The 27,152-nt window shown below is 39.6% G+C and overlaps 1 protein-coding gene across 4 annotated transcripts in view; it reads right to left on the bottom strand.

The window, feature by feature from the left end:
- The window catches only part of CSMD3 (CUB and Sushi multiple domains 3), a 600,129-nt gene that overhangs the window by 22,659 nt on the left and 550,318 nt on the right, over positions 1-27,152 (bottom strand). For all 4 annotated transcript variants that reach the window (XM_061373410.1, XM_061373409.1, XM_061373412.1 and 1 more), the window contains 5 exons: positions 26,356-26,532; positions 21,288-21,467; positions 17,096-17,269; positions 12,716-12,889; positions 12,402-12,475 (listed from right to left, as the gene is read on the bottom strand). In XM_061373410.1, the coding sequence (XP_061229394.1) occupies positions 12,402-12,475; positions 12,716-12,889; positions 17,096-17,269; positions 21,288-21,467; positions 26,356-26,532 (779 nt within the window). The remainder of the gene's footprint in view (positions 1-12,401; positions 12,476-12,715; positions 12,890-17,095; positions 17,270-21,287; positions 21,468-26,355; positions 26,533-27,152) is intronic.

A 27,152-nucleotide genomic window follows, 5' to 3' on the forward strand; every position in this document is an offset into this window, starting at 1 on the left:
TAGATTCTGAAGAAAATGCACTATATCAGTTGCATAATTAAGCACAAAGAGGGAAAATAATACAAATTTTAGCAGTTGTATCAAAGAGAAATAGAGGTACTTTTCTGTGTGGTAAAGAACTTAGTTAAAACAATCAACACCAAGATACTACTTTACAACAATTACTAGTCTTATGAAAGATTTATTCAGTTCAGTAACCTGCCTCTATCAAAGCAATCTCCATTCACAGCTATGGACAGAACACCTACCTTGTTTAATGTTTAGTTTTTAGGGATTACAGTACTTCAACATTGGCTTTAAAACCAGTACCCTTTTACCCTTGGCCACACCAAAAGCAAACCTCAGTTTAACTATTAAACATAGTTTCTTAATAAACAAAATAGGACTTTAATGTTCTTTCCACTTTATTATTTCAAAATTGACTTTGATCTCCTTCAATATAAAACAACAAAGAAAAAAATATAATTGTTTTGTGATGTGGAGTAGCTGTACACCATGGAAGCCAATGAGGTGAAGAGGTTAGTTGGCTACTTATACTCAGCTACCTCATTATAAACTGTAACTAAGTTAGAGATTTAGACTCTAACAGTCAATAGCAACTCCAGAAGAAGCTACTGTAGGGCTTTAACTCCTTAGTTATGCTACTTCATTTATTTTCAATTAACAACTTATGTGCTGCATTCTTTAAAAAAATAAAACAACAAAACAACTGCATCTTCTCCTCGGAGTTCAACAGTTCTTACGATGCAATTATCTTTCATATATTAGCTCCACACCATGTAAATATGGACAGTAGTGAATTAATCGGAAAACTGCAATCTTGAAATTTTCATCTACTTTTTAGGAGTATGTTACCTAAAATAAATTTGTCATTGTATAGAGTCTCTGTAGAGGAATAAAAAATTAATAGATCAGAAAAATGAATTCAGTATACACAGTAAAAATCAGTGTATTATAATTCTACTCATCAGAAAAATCATACTCTGTGAGCTGAAAGAACTGGAGAACCATATCCATAATAGTCTTAGACCTACAGGACTCAGTGGGTAACAGTGGAAAAAAGGAAGGAAGCTTTTGTTTTTTTATTTTTATTTTCTGTAACTTCTCACTCTCCTGTAGCTGCCTGTTCGTCACTTTGGATTAGTCCTTTATGAATGGCGTTTTCTGCTGGACAGGTATATTGAAGGAAAACTGTTGACTTGAAGAGCAGAACCAAGAAATGCACAGATTTTTTTGTTTTCCACTGTCTACCCACCTTCACTGCAGCTCAGCCTACCTTATGGACTTACTGCAGCTTGATTGCCTAAACATCAAACCACTTCCTCAGTCTTTAGTAACAGAAATATACCACTGAGATAAAGAAATATATCAAGTTGTCAAGTAAGTGGCAAGGCCCACAGCCAAGTGATGAAGATGCTTTTAGAAATGCTACCATGCTAGTCCTAAAAAAAAAAAAAAAAAGAAAGAAAAAGAAAAAACAAGCAGCTCCCTAGTTCCCTGCTTCTAAAAATTTTAAATTACTTTTTTTGGCAAGTCCGTTTTACAATATTATTGTGCAAGAGGCACCAGGTGGCGCTACAATACAGCATTCCATGGTCTTAAATAAAATTCCCAGTCCAAGATGTTCTGAGTTGTTCAATTTTTCTTTTTATACAGTTTGAACAGAAGCACTAGTGAGGAAAGCTGGGGAAACAGCTGAAATATCTTTGCTCACTGTGCTCTCCTGTTTTAGGGAAGTGTACCAAATCAGCATAACACAACAGTGTTTGCATGCAATCCTGAAAGAAAAGGAAAGCTTTCCTTGCATACTGCTTTTCCATAGTGTCTGCTACGGTTTATATATTCTCAAAATCAACATCACTAACTTTGTCTTTTGGTAAGAACCAAAGACCATGTATGTGCTGTTCTGTAACAGGAGAAATAGCAGCCTGAGAAGAAAATGCTTAAATATAATTGTGCATCCATTTATAAAAAACAGGATAGTACTCTATTAAAAAAAAAAACAAAACAAAAAAAACCCAAAATTACACTATAGTAATGTATAATATTTATAAAAGCAATAATAAATTATTACCCTTATTATTTCTTACACGCCTTAAAAGAACATAAGGTATTTCTAGCTTTCATGATTTACTCTAGATTCAATTTTTCCTTAGACTTCAGTTTACCAAAGAACGTGAATGAACTCTAATAAGCTTCTCTACCCCCAGCAATTACTGCCAAAGGATCAACAGGCTAAGGGCATGTCAGTTATTCTTCACTAACTTTTAGCATCACATTTTAAGTGAATGAAAACACAACTCATTAAGTCTTCGCTGCATCTGTAGTTTAGTAGCCCAGCAATACACTATTGCCACTATTACTAACAGGCTATTGAGACTGCAAGTCCTCTGAGCAGAATTTGCCAAGACTCCTTTGTCTGAAAGTGTCTTGAGCTTCCTGGAGTTTCATTTAGGTTTTTTGTTGGTTTGTTTGTTTGTGGGGGTTAGGGGTGTGGGTATGTGTGTGTTGTTGTTTTTGTGGGATTTGGTGGGTTGTTTCTTTTTTGTGGGTTTGGTTTTTTTTGTTTTACAGAATCACAGAATCCCAAGGGTTGGAAGGGACCTCAAGAGATCATCTAGTCCAAACCCCCTGCAAGAGCAGGGTAACCTAGAGTACATCACACAGGAACTTGTCCAGGCAGGCCTTGAATATCTCCAATGTGGGAGACTCCACAACCCCCCTGGGCAACCTGTTCCAGTGCTCTGTCACTCTCACGGTAAGGAAGTTCTTCCTGATGTTAACGTGAAACCTTCTATGCTCCAGTTTACACCCATTGCCTCTTGTCCTATCACTGGATATCACTGAAAAAAGCCTAGCTCCATCATCCTGACACCCACCCGTTACATATTTGTAAACACTGATGAGGTCACCCCTCAGTCTCCTCCAAGCTGAAGAGACGCAGCTCCTTCAGCCTCTCCTCATAAGGGAGGTGTTCCACTCCCTTAATCACCTTTGTGGCTCTGTGCTGGACTCTTTCAAGCAGTTCCCTGTCCTTCTTGAACTGAGGGGCCCAGAACTGGACGCTATATTCCAGATGGGGCCTCACCAAGGCAGAATAGAGGGCGAGGAGAACCTCTCTTGACCTACTAAACACACCCTTTCTAATGCACCCCAGGATGCCATTTGCCTTCTTGGCCACAAGGGCACATTGCTGACTCATGGTCATCCTCCTATCCACCAGGACCCCCAGGTCCCTTTCCCCTTCGCTACTTTCCAGCAGGTCAGTCCCCAACCTGTACAGGTACATGGGGTTGTTCTTCCCCAGATGCAAGCCTCTACAGTTGCCTTTGTTGAATTTCATCAGTTTTCTCCCCGCCCAACTCTCCAGCCTGTCCAGGTCTCGCTGAATGGCAGCACAGCCTTCTGGTGTGTCAGCCATTCCTCTCAGTTTAGTGTCATCAGCAAACCTGGTGAGAGTACACTCGATTCCCTCATCCAGGTCGTTGATGAAAATATTAAATAGCACTGGTCCCAGCACCGACCCCTGAGGGACTCCACTAGTTACAGACCTCCAGCTAGATTCTGCACCATTGACCACAACTCTCTGCCTTCTTCCTTCCAACCAGTTCTTGATCCACCTCACTACCTGATTGTCAAGCCCACACTTCCTTAGCTTATCTATGAGAATGCTGTGGGAGACAGTATCAAATGCCTTACTGAAATCAAGAAAAACCACATCTACTGCTCTACCATCATCCCTCCACCTAGTAACTTCCTCATAGAAGGCTATAAGGTTGGTCAAACATGACTTCCCCCTCATAAAACCATGTTGGCTGTTCTTAATAACCCCCTCATCCTTGATATGCCTAGAAATGGAGTCAAGAATAAGTTGTTCCATCACCTTTCCAGGGATGGAGGTAAGGCTGACCGGTCTATAATTACCTGGGTCCTCCTTCTTGCCCTTCTTATAGACTGGTGTGACATTTGCCATCCTCCAATCCTCAGGCACCTCTCCCGTTTCCCACGACTTACCAAAGATGATGGAGAGTGGCCTAGCAATGACCTCCGCCAGCTCCCTCAGCACCTGTGGGTGCATTCCATCCGGACCCATCGATTTATAGATGTCCAGATTGCATAGCTGATCCCTAAGCCAATCAAAGCAAACTCCTCCTTGTCCTGACTCCTTCTGGGGCAATAGGAATCTGGGGCCCCCGGGGAGAGTCTGTAGGAGTAAAGACAGAGGCAAAGAAGGCATTCAGCACCTCTGCCTTCTTTATATCCTCTGTCTCCAGGGCACCCACCTCGTTCAGCAGTGGGCCTATATTGCCTCTTGTGTTTGTTTTATTTGATTTAGCTGTAACATCAAATTTTCTTGTGATCTGCTGTTTATGAATTATTTTTATGCCTTCGCTTACCTTTTTGTGATAAACCACATATTTATATCCATAGTAGTAACAGGAAGCTGTTATGTGCAGTATAAGCTATTTATTCTTAGTGTGATGCAGTATAGAGTTACAGGCCCAAAACTGGAATGATAGCAAAGCCTGGAGACTTCATTGCTGTGAAAACTCACCATGGTCTTTTAAAGAAATGCAGACTTGGACAGAATCATGTTTCAGGAGTTAAAAGGAGTGTCACAGAGGTGAAGCATGCCTTATAGAGTATATTGAAATATAATGTGAAGCTGCATGGTGAGTGATATAAAAGTGTGTTGGAAAAACTGTAAATAACCCAGGTAAACCAAGGGATCAAAACAGAAATGAAAAAATTCCTGCCAGTGACATACTCCAGATTCTGATACCAACACACTCCACTGACACCAGGCTGAAGCCAGAGACCTCAGGATCCCAAGAAGTAGAAGAAAGCAGGAAAAATGTGTGGTGTCTGATGAGGTGTACATTTCATTTTCATTGATGCAGTGATGATGTGAACTGTGTTAAAGGAGACAACTAGATTATCTGGACTAATGGTAGCACAGCACTTCTCTTAGAATTTCGTCCTACTCTTCAATCAACCCTGAAGTTTTTATAAGCATTACATTCAGAGAGAGAGAATATTTGCAGGGTTGCTCCACATCTACAGATCAAGTTTCATATGCCATTTCATAAAACAGAACCCAAGATCTTACACAGAACTATCAATAGTGTAATGTAGCTATTTTCCTTTCTAAATTTAGACTGCTGTTTGGCTTTCTTCAAGCTTTAATGTAGGAGGAAATAGCTGAATTTCTACAAAAACATATGCTGGAAAAGTATGAGAAGTAATAAATCTTACGTATATGACTGGTTGGTCTAAGCAGTTCTAAACTGTTCTTCAATTTAGCAGTATGTTGTATTACAACAGCTTAAGATGAAAGTGCTATAAGCATTTTTCTATGTTACTAGCAATATATCTGAAAAAGTATTTCAAAACCACAGTTTCTTCTCAAGGAGCAATTTATCTTCCAGATTACAGAAGAAGCCAGCATTCACTAAGTTCTGAAGATAGTTTGCCTTCATTGTAACACACTATTAAGGTGTATCTGTCAAATCAAAAATACTCAGATGAAAGGTAAACATCCTAGAAGTACATACTGATAACAATTAAAACAGGTGATGCTACTCTACATAGCAATGTAGAGATATTCCAGCTGCTCCAGCCAATGAGCCAGCTTCATTTGAAGCTCAGCTCAGATGCCTCTATACAATGCCCGTAGCATGGGGAAAAAACAAGAGGAATTAGAGATGTGTGCACGTCTACAGGGGTATGATATAATAGGCATTGCAGAAACATGGTTGGATGGCTCCTATGACTGGAGTACTGGAATGGAAAGTTACAGGCTCTTTAGAAAAGACAGGCCTGGCAGGTGTGGAGGGGGAGTTGCCCTTTATGTTAGGGATAGGCTGGAGAGTATGGAACTCTGTCTGGGGACAGGTGAGCAGTTAACAGAGAGTTTGTGGGTCAGGGTTAAAGGGAAAACAGCGATGGGAGACGTTACTGTGGGGATCTGTTACAGACCACCTGATCAAGGAGAACCTGCGGATGTAGCACTATACAGACAGATAGGAAAAGCCTCACACTCACAGGCCCTTGTTCTCATGGGTGACTTCAACCACCCTGACATCTCTTGGAATGATGGTACCGCCTGGCACAAGCAATCCAGGATCTTCCTCAATTGTGTGGAAGACAACATCCTTCTGCAAGTAATAAGGGAGCCGACAAGGAGAGGTGCCATGCTTGTCCTCGTGCTCACCAACAGGGAAGGGCTCGTTGGAAATGTGGCGCTCCAGGGCAGCCTTTGATGCAGCGATCACAAGATGGTCGAATTTGAGATACTCAGGACAGTGAGAAGAGCGTGTAACAAGCTCACTGCCCTGGACTTCAAGAGAGCAGACTTTGGCCTCTTGAGGAACTTCTTTAGTAAGGTTCCATGAGCTATAGCCCTAAAGGGCAGGGGGGCCCAAGACTCTTGGTTGTTATTTAAGGATCACCTGCTACAAGCTCAGGAGTGTTGCATCCCAACCAGAAGGAAGTGCAGCAGGAGGGCCAGGAGACCTCCTTGGATGGATAAGGAGCTGCTGAGGAAACTTAGGAGGGAAAAACAGGCATATAAAAGGTGGAAGCAAGGATACAAAGCCTGGAAAGAATACAGGGGTGTTGTCTGGAAAGCTAGTAACCAGGTTAGGAAAGCTGAGGCCCAGTTAGAATTAAACTTGGCTAGGGACGTTAAGGATAACAGGAAGGGATTCTACAGGTAAATTGCAAATAAAAGATAGAATAGGGACAACGTGGGCCCTCTCCAGAAGCTATTGGGAGAAATGGCTACCAGGGATTTGGAGAATGCTGAGGTTCTGAATGACTTCTTTGCCTCAGTATTCACTGGCAAAGGCTCTGACCCCACCACCCAGGTCTTGGAAGGCAGACACAGGGACTGTGAGAATGAAGACCTTGGGCCCACTGTAGGAGAGGAAATTGTGCGAGGCCATCTTAAAAACCTGAATGTGCACAAGTCCATGGGTCCTGATGAATTCCATCCGAGGGTCCTGAAGGAGCTGGCAAATGAAGTTGCTAAGCCACTGGCCATCATATTTGAAAAATCATGGCAGTCAGGTGAAGTTCCCGACTACTGGAAAAAGGGAAATATAACCCCCATTTTCAAGAAGGGGAAAGTGGATGACCCGGGGAATTACAGACCAGTCAGTCTCACCTCTGTGCCTGACAAAATCTTCAAGCAGATTCTCCTGGAAGGCATGCTAAGGCACATGAAAAACAACAAGGTGCTTGGTGGCAGCCAGAATGGCTTCACTAATGGGAAATCCTGCCTGACCACTTTGGTGGCCTTCTATGATGGGGCTACAGAACCGATGGACAGGGGTAGAGCAGCTGATGTCATCTACCTGAACTTGTGTGAAGCGTTTGACACCGTCCCACATGATATCCTTGTCTCTAAATTGGAGAGACATCAATTTGATGGATGGACCACTCGGTGGATAAAGAACTAGCTGGATGGCCGCACACAAAGAGTTGTGATCAATGGCTCAGTGTCTGGCTGGAGACCTGTAACGAGTGGTGTCTCTCAGGGATCGGCATTGGGACCGGTCTTCTTTAACATCTTTGTCGCTGACACAGACAGTGGGATTAAGTTTGCCCTCAGCAAGTTTGCCCATGACACCAAGCTGTGTGGTTCGGTTGATTCACTGGAGGGAAGGAATGCCATCCAGAGGGACCTTGACATGCTTGTGAGGTGGGCTGATGCTAGCCTCATGAAATTTAACCATGCCAAGTGCAAGGTCCTACACCTGGGTCGGAGCAGTGCCAGGCACAGCTACAGGTTGGGCAGAGAAGAGATTCAGAGCAGCCCTGTGGAGAAGGGCTTGGAAGAGTTGATCAATGAGAAACTTAACATGAGCCGGCAGTGTGCACTTGCATCCCAGAAAGCCAACTGTATCCTGGGCTGCATCAAAAGGAGTGTGACCAGAAGGTTGAAGGAGGTGATCCTGCCCCTCTGCTATTGTGAGACCTCACTTGGAGTATTGTGTGCAGTTCTGGTGTCCTCAACATAAGAAGGACATAGAAATGTTGGAACAAATCCAGAGGAGGCCACGAGGATGATCAGGGGACTGGAGCACCTCTCATATGAAGATACATTGAGAAAGTTGGGGCTGTTCAGCCTGGAGACGAGAAGGCTGCATGGAGACCTCCTAGCAGCCTTCCAGTATCTGAAGGGGGCCTATAGGCATGCTGGGGATGGACTCTTCATTAGGGACTGTAGTGATAGGACAAGGGGTAATGGGTTAAAACTTAAACAGGGGAGGCTTAGATTGGATATAAGGAGGTAATTCTTTCCTGTTTGGGTGGTGAGGCACTGGAATAGGTTGCCCAGGGAGGTTGTGAATACTCCATCCCTGGCAGTGTTCAAGGCCAGGTTGGACAAGGCCTTGGGTGATACGGTTTAGTGCGAGGTGTCCCTGCCCCTGGCAGCGGGGTTGGAACTTGATGATCTTAAGGTCCTTTCCAACCCTAACTATTCTATGATTCTATGATTCTACTCATTTATATGCCATGCCTGATATCCCAGTAGCACTCAACTGGTATTTTGATGTTTCTTGAACACTTGATGTTCTTGAACATCAAAACCACTTGATATTATTTGAACCTGATCTGCTTCTGTCTGCTGAATTGAACACTGAACAGTAAAAGCTATGCAAAATTCTGTTACCTCTGTTACAAAGCTCCTATTAAACCACTGAAACACCACTTAAATGTGTCAGGTTTTGATACGCCTTTCAGTCAAACCTAGAATTATGTTACATATGCCTGAGCTTTCAATGAAGTCAATGAGACAGGAAAACAGATAATCAAGACTAGGAGAAACAACCAGAAAAAAACCCCAGTGCTGTGGAAGTTCACTATATGAAATCAGTATTGTGAAAAGCAAGTGACAGTTAGTGATATAATCAGGTAAAAGAGGAGGTATTATCAATTGTTGGAAAGCACTTAAAACAGAACTCACGTAGGAAAACTTGAATTCTACTGAGACAAAGGGGCACAAAATCACAAAATGGAATATAGAAACCTTTAGAATTAGTTTTAAGTAATGTTAAGTTTGATGGCTTTGTAGCAGTAGCAATGGAAAATTACTGAGGTGCACGATACATAGAGAAAAAAAATAAGAGTACAGCTAGAGAACATACTGAGAATTCTCACAAGATAAATCGTTATAGTTGGCATAGTTTTAAGAGAAACAGTCTAGAAGAATAGGACACAGGGATAAGGAGTATATGGGAACCGCAGGTGTCCAGGGTGGGCTACAGTTAAACTAACTGATAAGTAGGAGGATTATTATGTCTCTGGTGCTAACAAACCAATTAAACTGGTAGAAGCATCTACTGTGCGTGCTTTGAAGGCTGCCAGAAGTGATGAAGATTGTTGGAAGAAGTAAACGACCCTCAGAGACCACCACCACAATTCTGTACGCATGTGGGGAACTCTCTGGAAAATGATGTAATCCATACGTAGCCTCATGAATATGTATGTATGCCCAGGGACTATATAAGGATGGCTTGTATAGCAATACGGGGACACACGTTAGGAGGAGCTTTCCCCCGTGTCTCCCAGTGCTGCAATAAAGAAACCTGCTTGTCAGCTTGAAAACTTTGTTGGCAAGTTTGTTCGTGGAGTTTTCTCCGAATCGCTACTGTGAGGCTACAGCTGGAAATTTTTATGAGACAGGGGCATAAATTTAAAACTTAAGTTACTTAAGTCAGTCATATTAGTTTAAAAAGTGAAGTATTTAAGAGATTTAAACCAAAATAAAAGCACATAAACAAAAAGAAACCACCAAACCCCCAAATGAGAAAAAATCCAAAACGAAACAACACTCTAAGAGTCAGAAAACTGTCTTGCATATTCAACAGTAACAGCTTCTTGTTATGCATTTGCCAACTGCAAAACATTTTGCTGAATTTTGCATGTGCTTTTTTGTTCTATTGTTTAAAATGGTAAACAATGGATCCATCAGAGAAAAGAAAATCACAGCTATCTCGTCTTCAGTATTTTGGTATAATTCAGGATTATTCTTTACCTTTCTGCTACGAATGAAGGCAAAAGTAATTCATACAGCAAATTAATTATAGCACAATTCAATTAATTTATAGTATATTTATGGTTTAAATGAGTCATAACATTATTAAATACATGATGATGTAATATTTCTTTCCAGGATCTACAGACAATAACTTATCTAGCACCAATCATTTTCACTGTTGTTTCCACCCAATAAAGAGCTAAACTCAGTTTCATCTGTATGAATGACGAATGATATTCCCACCCTTTCTGTATTAAGTAAGCAATCTCATTTAGAGTACCCAGAAATTGCATGCAGACATTTAGTTACACAAGCATGAGGATAAGTTGCTGTCTAGGTAAGGAGACTATAGTTCATACAGTTTAAATCTGCTAGGCACTAAACTTAAAACTGTGGAATAAAGGTTGGAAAGTCTGCCAGCAAAAACACTGCTTTTAGAAAATATTTATCAGTTGACATTTAGGCTGTTATTTTGACAGTTCCACGCTAGCTGTGAGTGATGCTTTCATTCACAACTACAACTACACCACAAAAAAGAAAGTCTGCATTAGCTTCTTCATCGATAGAAAGCTCATTAATATATCAGAGCAAGTGTGACAATAAAATTGTAGAAAATGGTCATTGCGATGATTCACTTCTTACATAGTTGAATTGAGTTGCCCTCTAGCATAATGTTGTATTATACCTAATGAAGGTTAGCCCAAGGACTGCCCCCGCATATTCTCTACCTTTGCAGAAACCAGTGCTCTATTTCCTGAAGAAAACACTTTTTTTTACCACTTGCATATGATTGTGAACTAAAAGAATCTGAAAAACCAAAGATAACTAAAACAATCACTAAGCAGGCAGATTGTTGCATAAAGACCACAAAAAGTCAAACCAAATAAATTTTTGGACACAGAACATTGGAAGTCTTTAGCTGCAACCTTTGTTTTTAAAACTAATTTCATTTTGTAAATTTCTTTAAATTTTAATCAGCCCTTTCTTGCATTTTTTGCAATCTTCAGTTTTTGTTTAACTCCTGCTACTAGACAGGCATCACATACAACCGGGGAGCTGATAGCTTACTCTTCTTTCTAGTCCTCTTCATATGCCTGCATTCTCAGCCCCAACACCACACACAGTTGTTTAGACTTTTAGTTTGTTTGCAGCTGCATTATCAGACTTATAGGGCTAATTTTTGCACCTCTACACCTTTCACCCATAAACCTCTCACTGATGTCACTGTTTTGTGTGATTCAGAAAATCAGAAATTCAGAAGCATTTTAAATTTCAATTCTGTTCCTAACAGAAGTGTATGTGAACACTATTTGCCAGAACACAACCTTGTAGAAAAGGCAGCCAATAGCCTCCTGGGATGCATCAGGCAGAGCACTGCCAGTACATCAAGGGAGGTGATTCTTCCCCTCTGCTTAGCACTGATGAGACACAAGTGGGTGCTAGGTCTAGTGCTGGGCTCACCAGTGCAAGAGAGGCAGGGATATACTGCAGTGATAGGCCAAAAAGGTGATTAAGGGACAGGAGCATCTGGCATACAAGGAGTGGCTGAAAGAACTGGAATTGTCTGAGCTGCAGAAGGAAAGACTCAAGAGGAATCTTATCAGTGTGTATTAAAAGTTACTGAGGGCATCAAAAAGTGACAGACTTTTTTTTCAGTGGTGCCCAGTGACGGGACAAGAGGAAATAAGCACAAATTGAAACTTAACGAAGTTCTGTTTAAAAATAAGAAAAAACATTTTCAGTGTAAAGGTGATCAACTTGGAACAGGTAACCTAGAGAGGCTGTGGAGTCTCCATCCCCACAAATATTCAAAACCACTTGGGCAGAGCCTGATCAGCCTGCCCTAGGTGACCTTGCTTTGTGAAGGGGTATTTAAGTAGCTCTTCACATGCACCTGCCAGCCTCTATGACTCTGTGATTCATTTGCAGTCATATCATTTCCAAATGTAAAAAAAAAATTGCTTTCTAAAAAAAAACAAAACCCCCAAACCAAAATAACAAACACAAACAAATACTGCTTTTTTTAGGGTATGTTTACACTAGAAGTTTGGCATACAGTATACACACTCGTAAGGAAAAAAAGCCTACTCGATAAACAGTAGGGAGCGCTTCTATATAGGTGGGGAGATGCTGAACTCCTTCAAGCTGAAACCAACCAGGGTTTTACACAGTGCAGTGTTAATAGGGACACAAGGTCAATGTAATCCAACAGTTAGAAATAATAAAACACAACTCCAGCAACCAGCTCTTAAAAGGTGTAAGCAGTTTCTGGAACTCCAATCAGAAATTCCTAGACTTTGAGGTGTATAAAAATATTTTAATAAGCAAGTTAAAAAAAAAAAGCATACTTTACCTGATAGCCAAATGTGTTGTTTTGTGACCCATGCCTTGGGACTCCTGGATTTTCACATGCTGTGCGAGTAGGTTCTTTATAAAAAAAAATTGACAATAAAGACAAAATAAATTACAGTATTTTAAGGATACATGCATTACAAAATTGAGCTTGTTCAACAACATGCATTACTTTTATGAGAGAAACAGAAATAAAGTTTCTTGATTCTCAGTGGGCATAGAATAACATCAGGATAATAGCTGAAAACTCCTGAATTAACTCATCATAAATAATAAGCATTTCAAGAAATCTCAATAATATGGTTGTAACCTTACCTATACATCGAGGGGAAGATCCACTCCACGTGCCATCTGCTTGGCAAATCCTGGTATTGGAGCCAACCAAAATAAATGGAGGATTGCAGCTGAAAGAGACTTCTGACTGATAGATGAAGCTTTTGCCTTCTCTTTTCCCTTGAGCAGGTACTCCAGGGTCACCACAGAACTTTGCTATGAGAAAAGACGTAGCAGAAATGGAAAGTGTCATTTATAAAAATACACAAAAAATTACGCTTACCTGAACTTGGTGATGCAGTTACACCAAATTTTGTATTTATTTTATTAAACACAGGTGTCCTGGGTTCAGCAGTACTTTTTTTCTTACTCTTAGTTGCTTGTGCAGTGCTGTGGTTTTGACTTTCAGCCTGGGAACAGCGCTGATAACACGAATGTTTTTAGTTGTTGTTAGGTAATGTTTAGTCTGACCAAGGACTTTCTGAGTTTCATGCTCTGCCAGGGAGGAGGGGAAGCTGGGAGGAAGCAGAGACAGCATACCTGAAACTGACAAAAGGGGTATTCCATACCACAGCACGTCATGCCCACTGTATAAACCGGGGACAGTTACCCAGAAGGGTTAGAGCACTGCTCAGTCAGGCTGGGTATCAGTCGGTGGGTGGTGAGAGGTTTTACTCTCTTCCCTTGTTATTTCCCTTATCATTATTATTATTGGTGGTATCAGCAGTGGTTTGTGTTATGCCTTAGTTACTGGACTGTTCTTAACTCAACCCGTGGAAGTTACATTCCTTTAATTCTCCTCCCCATCCCTCAGGGAGCTGGGGGGAAGGAAGGTGGAGGCGGGGGGAGGGGAGTGAGCTAATGGCTGCGTAGTTTCTCAGGGACAGGCTGGGCTTAAACCACGACAACAGGTCAAATAAAGAAACATTTATTAGGAATTCAGAGGGAAACTAGGTAACCAGTCTCGTCTGCTTCAGTTTGCAGTAGTTTTCCAGCTGTTCAGAATGCTTACATAGCAGGCTTGGTGAGTAGTTTAAAGTTGGCACTCAGAGTTACACAACTTGTTTTATTAAGCCGCAAATATCCACAACTGACCTCTCCAAGACACATAAATATTCAAATCCTCCTATAGAGAGCAATCAGAGACTGTATCAAAACTTCATGTCAATTTCCCATCCTCTTCTGCTTTCTTTCTTCTGTCACCTCACAACTGTTCAACATTTTTGTGTCATTAAATACTTGTCAGACAGATTTGAGGAATCGTAAATTTTTACTTCCTCATCCTTCACTGAAGCATATGATTTGCTATGTATGGAAGTAAAACACTTAAAATTTGGTACAGCTAGCAAAAACAACCTCAAACAACATAATAAATTTCAGTAGCGATCTAGAAGTCAAACACTAATAAGCTGTTATTAGCCAGGATAAACTTGACTGATGAGAACATATTCTTAAATTGGTCTTTTTAACTTATACCTATCACCTAGAGATTCTTTATGTCTAATAGCACAGCTTAACTAAGTGAATGCACTATCACAAAATATACTGTCTGCCTTCTGAAGCATAAGGTACTGATTATTGTCAGAAGCTGGATTTGAATAGATTGAGGAAATGCAATCAGCTATGGAAAACCCTGTGTCATCAAACTATATTTTTCCCTGATGCTCTATGGATTCCGATCAGAGAATGCTGTAATACACACACACACAAAAAAAAACAAACCCAAAACACTAACCTGGATGTGTACAATGACATAATTCTAAAAAGACACACTGTAGACAGTGGAATTTTCTGCTCCACTTTTCACTTCTACAGATAAAATTTTAATTACATATCTTAAGCAACCACCTTCAAAATACATTTCTAGTATCTCTTTGTCATTTATGCCTTAAGCTTTCCAAAGGACCCGCTCACATGAAATGCTCCTGCCCTCTACTTCTGTAGACACTGACTGTACAGCAGATCCATGCACATAAACGTTGTTGAAAAAAAAGGCTTAATCTGTAACATACAAAAAATGTATTAAATTTCATCATTTTAAATGGAATGTGACTGTATGCAGTATTATAGGCCAACTTATGAAAAGATCTATGAATTGGGGATAGTGTCCCACAGAGAACCTCATTGTGTGATTGACAGATCATGACTGCAATTTATGTTTTCATAAAAAAAATTCTGAGGAAGCCTTAATTTGAAAATACATTAAACACAGATTTTTAACACAGAGGTTTGAACTTATCTCCTGAGTAGCTCCTTTTACCTGCAAATTATCAATCACTCTCAAAAAAAAAGTAAAAATCCTCACACTGAAAAATGTTATTTTTGGTAAGGATATTACTTTTTTATAAAGTTAAGTAAACTCCACCACATAATTGTCATTCGACTTTACCCAATCATTGAAGAGCTACTGTATATCTGTATTCTATACAAGTAACCATGGAAACCAGGCACCATCATAAAACATGGCAGTTTTCCTCTGATATTGGAACAGGGGATTACAGAACAAACTAATGTTGCAGCAGACTGGAAGCTCTGTGAGTGCTCCCACTGCTAATGGAAGCATTTCCCAAAGGACTCTGAGGGCCACTAACAGAAACATAGTCATGGAGCTTTGACACTGAAGCTGTGAAGCTAGTCTCTTTCTTCAAAGGCATTTAATTGATTAAGAGCAACTTATATCTCTAGATAGGCGTTTTCAGGCATAGGCCTATGTATATTTTTTGCTATTGAGTCCTTTACTCAAAGTACTATATGAATAATTAAGCAGACAAATTTACTAGATCATAGATGACAAATGCTCACCCAGAGACATGACCATATTCTATTCTGAATAATTATTTCATGTTATAACTATACCATGCATATCTTCAGCTACAGGTTCTATGGAACCAAGCTGGGAACTAGATTTCTGATGTCAAGAAATGCTTAAAGATTGCTCATTGAGAATGACTTTCAACAGTTCCCCCTCATTTCTGCCAGATGGCAGCTAGTTTGAGCTCTTTGACAAACACTGGCTGCCAATTGATTTTTCTTGCAAGCCAATGGGTAACCATTGCACATTAACAACATTCAGTTAATGTAATCTCTGCATGAAACAGACTTCAATTACCAGGCAACTGTTTTCTGTACTAACCATATCTTTTATAAAAATTAAAGGTGAAGCCCCTTTTTCAGAACATATTGCAGTATTGATACTCCAAACTCAAAAATGACAAATAGCTTGTGGTATCCAAAAAACATGTAAGGACACAATATTTGAATAAAAACCAAATTATTAAAATATTTTTTCATGGTCTTTGATGTTCACAGTATAGTTGACCCTAGAAGAGCCCTATTTAGAGAACTTGAACAGCAAGTGGTGATTTTTCTTTTTCTTCCAGAACCAATGCCTTTCAACATGTTCCAGCTCTGGCACACACAGTTTCACAATCATGAGGCAACTGTTATTGCTGGTATGAGACTACCATCAGAAAAAAAAAAATCTAGATGGTGTACATTCATAGTAGTAGGATATAGCCAATTTTAAAAGGAAGAATGAAAAAAAATAGTAAAAGAATGGAGAACTGCATTTTGCAGTGTTTAACAAGCTACCTGGCAAGCTCAGCTACTTGGCAAGCTTGAATTAAACTTCAAAAACTGTACAGCCACAAACATAAAATGATCCTCTTCCAGTCTGATTCCTTGCTCAAGACCATTACACAGTTTCAGCAGAATAGCTATTCTGCAAATAACAGAACCTCCTTCTTCAATGCAATCAATCAAATGTCTCTCAGAAGCATCACAAGCACTTCTTTAAAAAGATTTTTTCAATAATGAGTTGAATGACGGCAACATAACAAAAAAAAAAAAAAAACAAAAAAGCCACATCTGCTATTACAATGACACTTGTAGCAATGTAAAAATCCATCAGTGTTGTAGCTTTCAGGTTAACAAAGTTTACAGCATAAAACATGTAACTTAATTTAGTGTAGGGAGAAATATAGACAATTGTCCAGGAATCACCCTGAAGCCTAGTCAACATCAACAGCAGAAGAAACCCCTCTGTGACATCAGAGAAAGTTCAGAATGAGTAATGAGCAAAGAATAGAGATTATAATGAAATTACCCCTATTCTATATGTAGCTGGGCCTGAAAACAAGACAGCATCTCAATCTTGTTTTGCCTTGGATCATCTAGTACACATTGCCTGTAGTATTTCTTTTGTGTTTGTGTTTAAGGCTTCCTATATGCTCACAAAGGATTTACAGGCATTCCTATGTGTTCCACAATCTATATGTTATCATTTTGGAAAATACAAAGGTTTGAAATTAACTTAGCCATTGCTGGGGGAGAAAAAGAAAAATTAAGAAAAAAGTTGAAAACTTTAAAGAGGAAAAATGCACTATAGTTGAATAAATAGAGGACTATAAAGTAAATACATACGCAAGCACTGAGGTACTTCACCACTCCATGTTCCATTCCCAACACAGGTCAAAACAGCAGGAAAAGAGAGTTCGTATCCTGGAGAGCATACATAACTAATGCTAAATCCCCAGTCCAAGTTTGTTCCTTCCAACCTTCCATTAGAGATCTGTGGTGGAGTTGGGCAGGTAACAGCTGCAATAATATTCAAAATAATTAGGCCCAGCTGCTGTAAATATCCCCAGTGTACACAATTACTAGAAGAACCATATGTGCTAATTTCACCTTTTTTAGAGGACATTACAGTCAGGACATGTTATCTTCCACCCTGTATTTTTGCCTCATTTCCTGAAGTTAGTACTTCTGGTTTCCTCTGTTTAGGAGAGAGTAGCTGATTGATGGAGTGTCTTAAAACTGGATGCTGCATCAAACTGAATAGGAAGACTACCTAAAAATCAGTATGGAGACTATGAAGTGTACAACATTTAAGAGAGGTCTGGTCTATTACAAAATTATTTTGTTTGCCTGTTTAGACCACATGGAGTACAATTATCTTTAGTTAACTTGGTAACAGTCAAATATTTTCTTCCTATTAAAACAGCTTAGGTTTTGATAGATATTAATGCCCAGGGATGAAATTTCAGGACACCTGACTTGAAAGCCTGCTTCTAAGTAGCATAACTTGGTCAGTATTTACTTAAGGAAAAGCCCCTCACAAAAAAGCATCTAGCTTCTATCTAGAGGAAGAAAATTTGAAGATTTGCATCCTCGTTAAAAGAGAAGGCCAACAACAAGTATTTCAGTGTTGTCAACCATGTACTGGGATGCATCAAAGCAATCATGACCAGCAGTTTGAAGAAGGTGATCCTGCCCCTCTACTCTGCTCTTGTGAGGCCTCACTTGGAGTATTGTGTACAGTTCTCGTGTCCTCAACATAAGAAGGGCATGGAGTTATTAGAACAAGTACAAAGGAGGGCCACGAGGATGATCAGGGGGTTGGAGCACCTCCCGTATTAAGACAGGCTTAAAAAGTTGGGGCTGTTCAGCCTGGAGAAGAGAATCTGCATGGAGACTTCATAGCAGCCTTCCAGTATCTGAAGAGAACCTACAAGGATGCCAGAGAGGGACAATTCATCAGGGACTGAAGTGACAGGACAAGGGGTAATGGGTTTAAACTTAAACAGGAGAAGTTCAGGTTAGATTTAAGGAAGAAGTTCTTTACTGTGAGGGTGGTGAGGCACTGGAACAGGTTGCCCAGAGAAGTTCTTGATGTGCATCCATCCATGGCACAGTTCAAGGCCGGGTTGGACAGAGTCTTTTGTGACATGCTCTAGGGTAAGGCGTCCCTGCCCATGGCAGGGGGGCTGGAACTAGATGATCTTAAGGTCCTTTCCAACCTTAACCATTCTATGATTCTATAGCTTCTCATTTCCAAGCTTCCCAGGAAAAAAAATAGAAGCATCTACTCAGCTGTAGGAAAGAGGGCTGAAAAATACCACAGGACAGTAGAAACAAGCAGACATGACTAGTGACAAAGACAGAAGTGTTGTTCGGTGGTTAATGGTGTACTAATAGAGAAGTTTTATTTGAAAAGTGAAGGAAAAGGGGTATAAAAGAAGTTAAATGAAAAAAAAGAATAAAAAAGAGAAAGAGAATGAATTTAAGTCAAAATTACTAGAATAAACAAGAAAGAGAAGAAAGGAGCAAAAAAGGGAAACTGCTAGCAAAAGAAAAAGAAAGGAAATGAAACTAGTATGATTTAATTTAGTGGAGACGGGAGAAATGAGAAAAGGTGGTGACTAAAAATAAAGCAGAGGGCACAGGCCACAAGAATGGAGGAAAATAAACACTGCACTTATAACCTTTAAACTTATGTTTAGACATCTGTCATCTTGCAGTCTCAGAATAAGCCAGAGGTGCTAGATTGGGAGTACTGCATATTTGAATCTGACCTGCAAAAGGTTCATTGTGTGTCATTTCTCCGTTCTTATGCTTCTCATTGAGAGAATCTTAACTAATTACACCACAAAGATTCTTTGGAGTATTATGCATGGCTGCTTGAGAATGCTGGGTGTAGTAATATTATCAAAAAATCCTCTGCCAACCAGTAAACCAGATCTAAATCTTAAGGCCCTTTTTATTTATACTTTCTGTTTCTCTTGCTCTGGTTCATAGTCAAAAACCAAACCACCAAACAACCAGCCAGAACCCAGAAATGGACATGATAGCTTTTGCTACACTTTCACTGTGTTTTATTAAAATCAAGTCAAAATAAGTACTCCAAGCAGCAAAGTTCTGTAGGCATTCTCCAAGAATTTCATGACTAGTCCTTTTAAAAACATCTGTATTTTTTAACCTTCACGCTGAATAATATAGGAAGAAATACAGGTCTATAATTAGGAAATTAGACAGAAAGTAGCATAAAAATAGGTTAATATCAGAATTTTGAGGTGAAAAAGTAAAAACAACACCCAGCAACAAGACAGAATGTCTCTAAATATTTTGGTCAGAGATTTGACCATAAATATGTACATCAGTTTAAGACCTAAAAATATATTACAAATGCAAGTCTGCAAAAAAGACAATGCTTGAATAGTTTACAATTTAGTTGCAGATGAAAATCTACCCTTTTTCAACTAGACAAAGCCAGAGAATGATTTGTAACTTCTATTTCAGTGGCATGGCGAAAATTATGTATCCATTTTCTGCCTAGTTCATTTTCCAGTAATCTTAACTAAATGGTACCAGAAGACCCTGACACTTCCTCTTGACATTAAGAACTAGTTATACATTTCAAATGCACTACTGCATATTATATTTTACCTTTAACTATGCAGTCAAATAAATGGGGTTTATTAACTTACCTAGTGCACTCCCACAGACCTGTGTCAAGTACAGCAAGATTCTGAGAACACTAGAGATTCTGTATATGATTATTATTTAGTATTTATACAAGCCATACATATGTATGACCTAAAATCAGAAAGACTCAAAACTCAAAGCCAAAATTGACCTTACTTTGTATGGCTCTATTTGAATCAAATCAAAGTTAGATTTTCTGCTGCCGGTTAGATGTTCTGTAGTCCTTTAGGATTTGAGGCTGTGAGACTGTCATAAATACCTGTTCTATCTTACAATCTTCTAGCTATTTGCTTACAACACTCTTGCAGGCAGACAGACTCTAGAGCAATGGGACTGGTATGGTCATTCTTCTGTTCTTAAAATCAGTTTTTTAATTGAAGCTGAGACTTACTCAAGAGCACAATACAAATAGAAAAAAATAAAACAAAAAATTAGGAGGATGGCAAAGTCTGACATTCTCAAGAATGTGTTGGAAAAATAACTTTAAAACATTTATATTGTCAGAGGTGAATTAGAATTCAGCTGGACTTGGTAAGATATTAGCAGAACTGTAGTCAGCAAGGAAAGCAACTGCAAACAGGGTGGAGATTTGAAATTTATTTTGTCTGTTTTGGTGAATGAATTCGAGATTGGAAAATGAGAACTGCTGAGCAGGTATGTATCTGTGCTTTGTTAAAACAACACAGAAGGAAGATGGATGAAAACAAAGGAAGTACAATCTTAGCCAACTATGTTTTAAAAGAAATCAGATATACTTAGTGTGAACCCCAGAAGAAAATGCTAAAACAGTAATGCTGTGGTATCAGGAAGAGTGAGAAAGATTACTCTAGAGAGATGCTTTAGGATTTATCAAGCAAGTCTTTCAGAGAAAACTCTTTTGATGATACAGAAAAGGTGGTATTTCAGTAACATTCAGATTTGTCACTGTTTACATTTCAACAGAGAGCAGTAATATTTCCAATAAAACAGAAAAATGAGGAATGCAGTCTTTTTCTAAAGCCAGGGACATATGCTAGGTCATTTTTGGTATGACATACTAACCCTAAGAGGCAAAAAAAAAAAGCGCTAAATAATCATTTCATATTGTCTAATTCAGCTTAGTAACAAGGTAATAAGATGTTTTATAAAGCTACAAAGAACTGTTCAACATACGCTGTTGGCATAAAAAACTAAAAGGGAAAAGAAACAAAGGATGAAGTCACCATTCCTGCAGCCAAAAATATAAATTTGGTTTGTTCGTGCTAACAGTAAGTTTTGATTTCTTTGGAAGTATCTGGCCGACTCATTACAAATAAACTGTGGATGTAAATGTCACAGAGGAAATAGTTGACAAGAAAAATAAATGTTGTACCTTTACATGTTGGGATTACTCCACTCCATGTGCCATTGCTAGTACAAGTGCGAATTAAAGAGCTATTTGATTCCATCGTATAACCAGGTTGGCACATATAAGTAACATTTTGTCCAACAACATAATCATCGCCATATCTCATGCCATTGGCTGGGACTCCTGGATCTCCACAACTGATAACTGCAAGTAAATAGTTGAAGAACAGATTTTAAAACCTAAATGTGATTTATTTATATGAGAGAGTAAAGACATAGGGCAAAACTAGAAATTTAGTGGGGAAAAAGGACAAGGTAAAGTTATCATAAATCTCACTCCATCAAGAGCAGATAAACGTCATCTGAATTAGCTGCCAAACACAACATGTAGAGCTGTGCAACAGTTACATTTACAGTAGGTTAGAGATTGGAAGGGACCTCAAAAGATCATCTAGTCCAATCCCCCTGCCGGAGCAGGAACACCTAGATAAGGTTACACAGGAACGTGTCCAGGCGGGTCTTGAATGTCTCCAAAGAAGGAGATTCCACAACCTCCCTGGGCAGCCTGTTCCAGTGTTCCGTCACCCTCACTGAGAAGAAGTTTCTTCTCAGGTTTAAGTGGAACCTCTTGTGCTCCAATTTGTACCCATTACCCCTTGTCCTTTCATTGTTTGCCACTGAGAAGAGCCTGGCTCCATCCTCGTGACACTCCCCCTTTATATATTTATATACACTAATAAGGTCACCCCTCAATCTCCTCTTCTCCAAACTATAGAGACCCAGCTCCTCAGTCTTTCCTCATAAGGGAGATGCTCCACTCCCTTAATCATCTTAGTTGCCCTGCGCTGGACTCTCTCCAGCAGGTCCCTGTCCTTTTTAAACTGAGGGGCCCAGAACTGGACACAATATTCCAGATGAGGTCTCACCAGGGCAGAGTAGAGGGGAAGGAGGACCTCTCTCGACCTACTAACCACCCCCCTTCTAATACAACCCAGGATGCCATTGGCCTTCTTGGCCACAAGGGCACAGTGTCGGCTCATGGTCACCCTGTCGTCCACCAGGACCCCCAGGTCCCTCTCCCCTACACTGCTCTCTAACAGGTCGTTCCCCAGCCTATACTGGAACCTGGGGTTGTTCCTGCCCAGATGCAGGACTCTACACTTTCCCTTGTTATATTTCATCAAGTTATTCCCCGCCCAGCTCTCCAGCCTGTCCAGGTCCCTCTGGATGGCAGCACAGCCTTCTGGCGTGTCGGCCACCCCTCCCATTAGTGTCATCAGCAAACTTGCTGATAGTACACTCAATTCCCTCATCTAAATCGTTGATGAATATATTAAATAATACTGGTCCCAGTACCGACCCTTGAGGCACTCCACTAGATACAGGCCTCCAACTAGACTCCGCCCCATAGACTACAACTCTCTGGCTTCTCTCCTTCAGCCAGTTCACAGTCCACCTCACTACCCGATCATCCAGACCACACTTCCTCAATTTAGCCGCAAGGATGCTGTGGGAGTCCGTGTCAAACGCTTTGCTGAAGTCGAGGTAGACCACATCCACTGCATTTGGAGAATATCAATACATATATTCAACAGCAGAAACAATGGACTGTACAATTTGGATCAGTAGAATTTCAAAATTATAAAATAAAACAACAACAACAACAACAACAAAAAGGCATGAAACAATCCATATGTCATTACCACTCTTTGATACCCTCAAATTTTCCTATCAGTTTGCAGTTTCATTATGAAAGAAGCAGGTATCTATTATCTAATTTACTTTTCCTTGGGTACCTCCTGAAAGGAAACGGAGTCTGAAGAACTCCAGTTATACATCTACAAAAATTTCCTACTTTATAAATGCTTACATGGTCAGTATGCACATAAACAGATGAGAATGTTCAGGGAACCCCAAACATGGGCCATGGTTTATGCCAAAATCGATCTACACTACTTTAATGAGCAGGAGTGGTTGTAAAGCTTCTTGTGACTCTTAGTGTCAGGAGATAAATTCAGTCTCCTAATGAGACTGTATATTCATAAAGAGCTATATCATTACAATCTGAAAATAGGTAAGAAAGTTTCTCTCAGATCTAGTCAACTGGGTCTAACAATTTCTGGAACAGTTTTCAAAACAAGGTATCCTGAAAACCCCAGTGGCAATGATAAAAAGCTGTTGTTCTCAGAAAGTAAAACAAAAACAAGAACACCAGGAAAAAGCCTTGCACATGGAAAATACAACACCTATGTGTTTTACAGTTTATCTTATAGTAAACTTGACAATCTCCCTACATCATTGTTATTAATTCTGGCAAATTGTAGGAAGCAGTTTCCAGGGTAGAAAGCACATCCTGGCCACTTCTAACTCAAAGCCAAAGCATAGAATCAATCATAGAATAGAATCATAGAATAGTTAGGGTTGGAAAGGACCTTAAGATCGTCAAGTTCCAACCCCCCCGGCCATGGGCAGAGACACCTCGCTCTAAACCATATCACCCAAGGCCTCGTCCAACCTGGCCTTGAACACTGCCATGGATGGAGCATTCACAGCCTCCCTGGGCAACCTATTCCAGTGCCTCACCACCCTAACAGGAAAGAATTTCTTCCTTATATCCAATCTAAACACTACAGTCCCTAATGAAGAGTCCACCCCCAGCATCCCTATAGCTCCCCTTCAGATACTGGGAGGATGCTAGGAGGTCTCCATGCAGGAGACCTGTCTCTTCTCCAGGCTGAACAGCCCCAACTTTCTCAGCCTATCTTCATATGGGAGGTGCTCCAGGCCCCCTATCATCCTCGTGGGACTTCTCTGGACTTGTTCCAACAGATCCATGTCCTTTTTATGTTGAGGACACCAGAACTGCACGCAGTACTCCAGGTGAGGTCTCACAAGAGCAGAGTAGAGGGACAGGATCATCTCCTTTGACCTGATGGTCATGCTTCTTTTGATGAAGCCCAGGATATGGTTGGCTTTCTGGTCTGCAAGCGCACACTGCTAGCTCATGTTCATTTTCTCATAGACCAGCACCTCCAAGTCCTTCTCCATAGGGCTGCTCTGAATCTCTTCTTTGCCCAACCTGTAGCTGTGCCTGGGATTGCTCCTACCCACGACTAATGGGAATAACACCTTCTTTGTACTGTGGTTTCCAAAATGAGAAAACCCATGGCTTCATGTCTGTAGTGCATTCTGACCAGGTTCCTTGATCTAAATAACTGGGGAATTTAGAATCCAAGGTATATAGTATGTCTGCTCTACAGTTCATCACAGACTGAGTGAGCAAATAATAATTAAACTGCATGTATCAAATTAAAGTCCAATATAATCATTGTCTGTTGGATACAGAAGAGACTATAATACATATTACAGGATTATATGGGTTAGCCTAAAGGTAGCTAGTGCAGTAGTAAAGAAAACTGGTGTTCAGCCTTTTTTATTTTGCCTAGTATCACAATTTATTAAAAAAACACCCCAAAACAACTTCAAAAGTCATAGCTTTTTTGTTTGTAATTCTTAGAAAAATATAGACTTGTGAAAAGCAGCTATTTTTCTTAGAAACACAAGTAAATTCAAATACTTCACATGTTCTACCTTTCTTTATTTGGCATATTCCGTTTACTATCCTTAATGTTGCAAACTCAACTGAGATGACCCTTGATATTTTAGCAGGTATACTATTATTTTGACTGGATTACAACATAAAGCTCATGTCTTTATCCTTTTTTTCTCTAATCCTCGTTTCATCTCTTTAGATTTTTCTGTATAACAAATATTTCAAATCATTGCCTTCCAAATTTAAAAACATGCAAATACCTCGGCTTTAAGCAGATCTCTAGATTGTTCTACCTTCTCAAAATTCCTACCTTCTTATCATTTTTCCAAGTTGTATTACAAAGAAAACAAACCCAAAAACTCCAAAAATAAAACAAGACCAAAACAAAAAACAAACCCTAAGAAAAAAAAACAACACCCAAACCCCAGACTTGGGTTTTTATGTTTTTGACCTTTTGTATTCACTAATCTTTATCTTACTGTTGGAAAAAGAGTTGCATGAAGAAAAAGACTAAGATGTGGGAAAAGAGTCATTCATCATATTACTGTGTTGTAACATTAGAACTGTTCCCAGAGGTGGGTTAGGAGTAATACTGGGAAAGATCTGCTTTCTCTTGTGTCTTATGCTTCAATGTTTGACTTTCAAAGTAAGCAAAAGAATATGTAAGGAGGTGACCTAGAAGGTGACCTAGATTTTTACTGAGACATTGTGTTTTGTCATAAACATAGGAATGAAGCTTTAACTAAAAGCAACATGTAGTAGCTACTTAGCTAGCTCAGTGGCACCTCACAGATGCAGACAGTCAAAACGACTACAGAATGGTGAGGTTGGAAGGGACCTCTGGAGCTCATCTCATCCAATCCCCTGCCAAACAGTCCATCCAATGACCAAAAGTTGGAACACCTTCATTTAAGTCACTGTAGTAGGCAAAAAGCAGTTTAAATTGTTGTAGTGAAGGCCACTGTACATTGAGGAGCCAGTGATACACAATACAGTTAACTTGTGGAGCCTGAGACCTGTATCGTATTTTGCTGCACATGCAGCATGGCTTTCAGACCTGTGCTGCACAGATCCTTTGGCCCAGGCACAACCTCTCAAGCACATTGCAACAAAGGAGCTTCTGCGAGCTCCTGCTCAGTATCAGTGACTACAGCAGCTGCATATCTTTGCTTTTTATCTAGCAGCGTAGAAACAAGTTCTCATGAGAACATTGTTTCTCTTTGACTGTAGAAATTATTTGCTTCATTGTAAGAAAATCTTTTCATAGCTTGAATATAATAGCTTTATACCATTTTTATGGTATCATTACTGTTATGAGAATTAAAGTAGGTACATCATGTAACCATACAACCCCCTTATTATACTGTCTTTAAAAAAACATGCTATTCATCTTTTTAAGTATTTCATGTACACAAAATTATGTGTGAAGTAGTACAAGAAAAAGCTGAAGACAATTTATTTGCCTCAAACTTTGATATTTTACTTTATTGTCTTTCAGAGGAGAGAAAAACAAAGACTATTCATTAGAGATGTGTCTTACTTGTGCAGTTTGGCAAGGATCCAGACCATGTTCCATTGGCAGTGCATTGTCTTACAGATGACCCGGAGAGTATGTATCCTTCCATGCATGAATAAATTACTGAATTAGAGAATGTAGTTCCATCAATACGAAATACTTTTCCATTAGCAGTTGTTCCTGGATTACCACACTGCACAGCTATAACGCAAAATGTTAAATATGTTTAAGATGTAGTAAAGGTGATTTTTTGACAGTCCTGCTGCCAGCAGTGTTATGTGGTAGAAATATGTGCTGCTGTTCTGAAAAATGTAATTTTCGACCACCTACTGACAGGGCATGTTGTACAGTACATATCTGTTTGCATTAATTACTAGTTTTTACCTTTTTGCATGTAGGGAATCACAGCCTCCAAATTTAAGTTTAAATTATGCAATAGAGGAAAAATAGCTTACCTCTGAAAAAACTCCCAATTACAACAAAGACAGATGTACAGTTGTAGATTCAATTTGAATCTATAGTATGTATGCATTTATAGCATCACCAAAGTACATTTTCTACCTAATTCAAAGCACAAAATAGAGCCAAACTATTATTTCATAGGCACATATAAGCCTGATGTTTCCCAGTTCTTTGATGATTAACTTTGTAATTGAAATGTGTCTTTTGTATATGATTACATATATACACATACATACATCTAATTGATATGTCCTGAACAATAACATACGTACATGTGCATCAGACACATACACACACACATATATATATACCTATACACCTATATATCATCTATGAACCAGATCCATAATTTCAAGACT

This window comes from Neopsephotus bourkii, unplaced genomic scaffold, assembly GCF_033783945.1.
Source record: "Neopsephotus bourkii isolate Nb327-2 ecotype Australia unplaced genomic scaffold, CSIRO-AGI_Nbou_v1 NB_1630, whole genome shotgun sequence".
NCBI lineage: Eukaryota > Metazoa > Chordata > Aves > Psittaciformes > Psittacidae > Neopsephotus > Neopsephotus bourkii.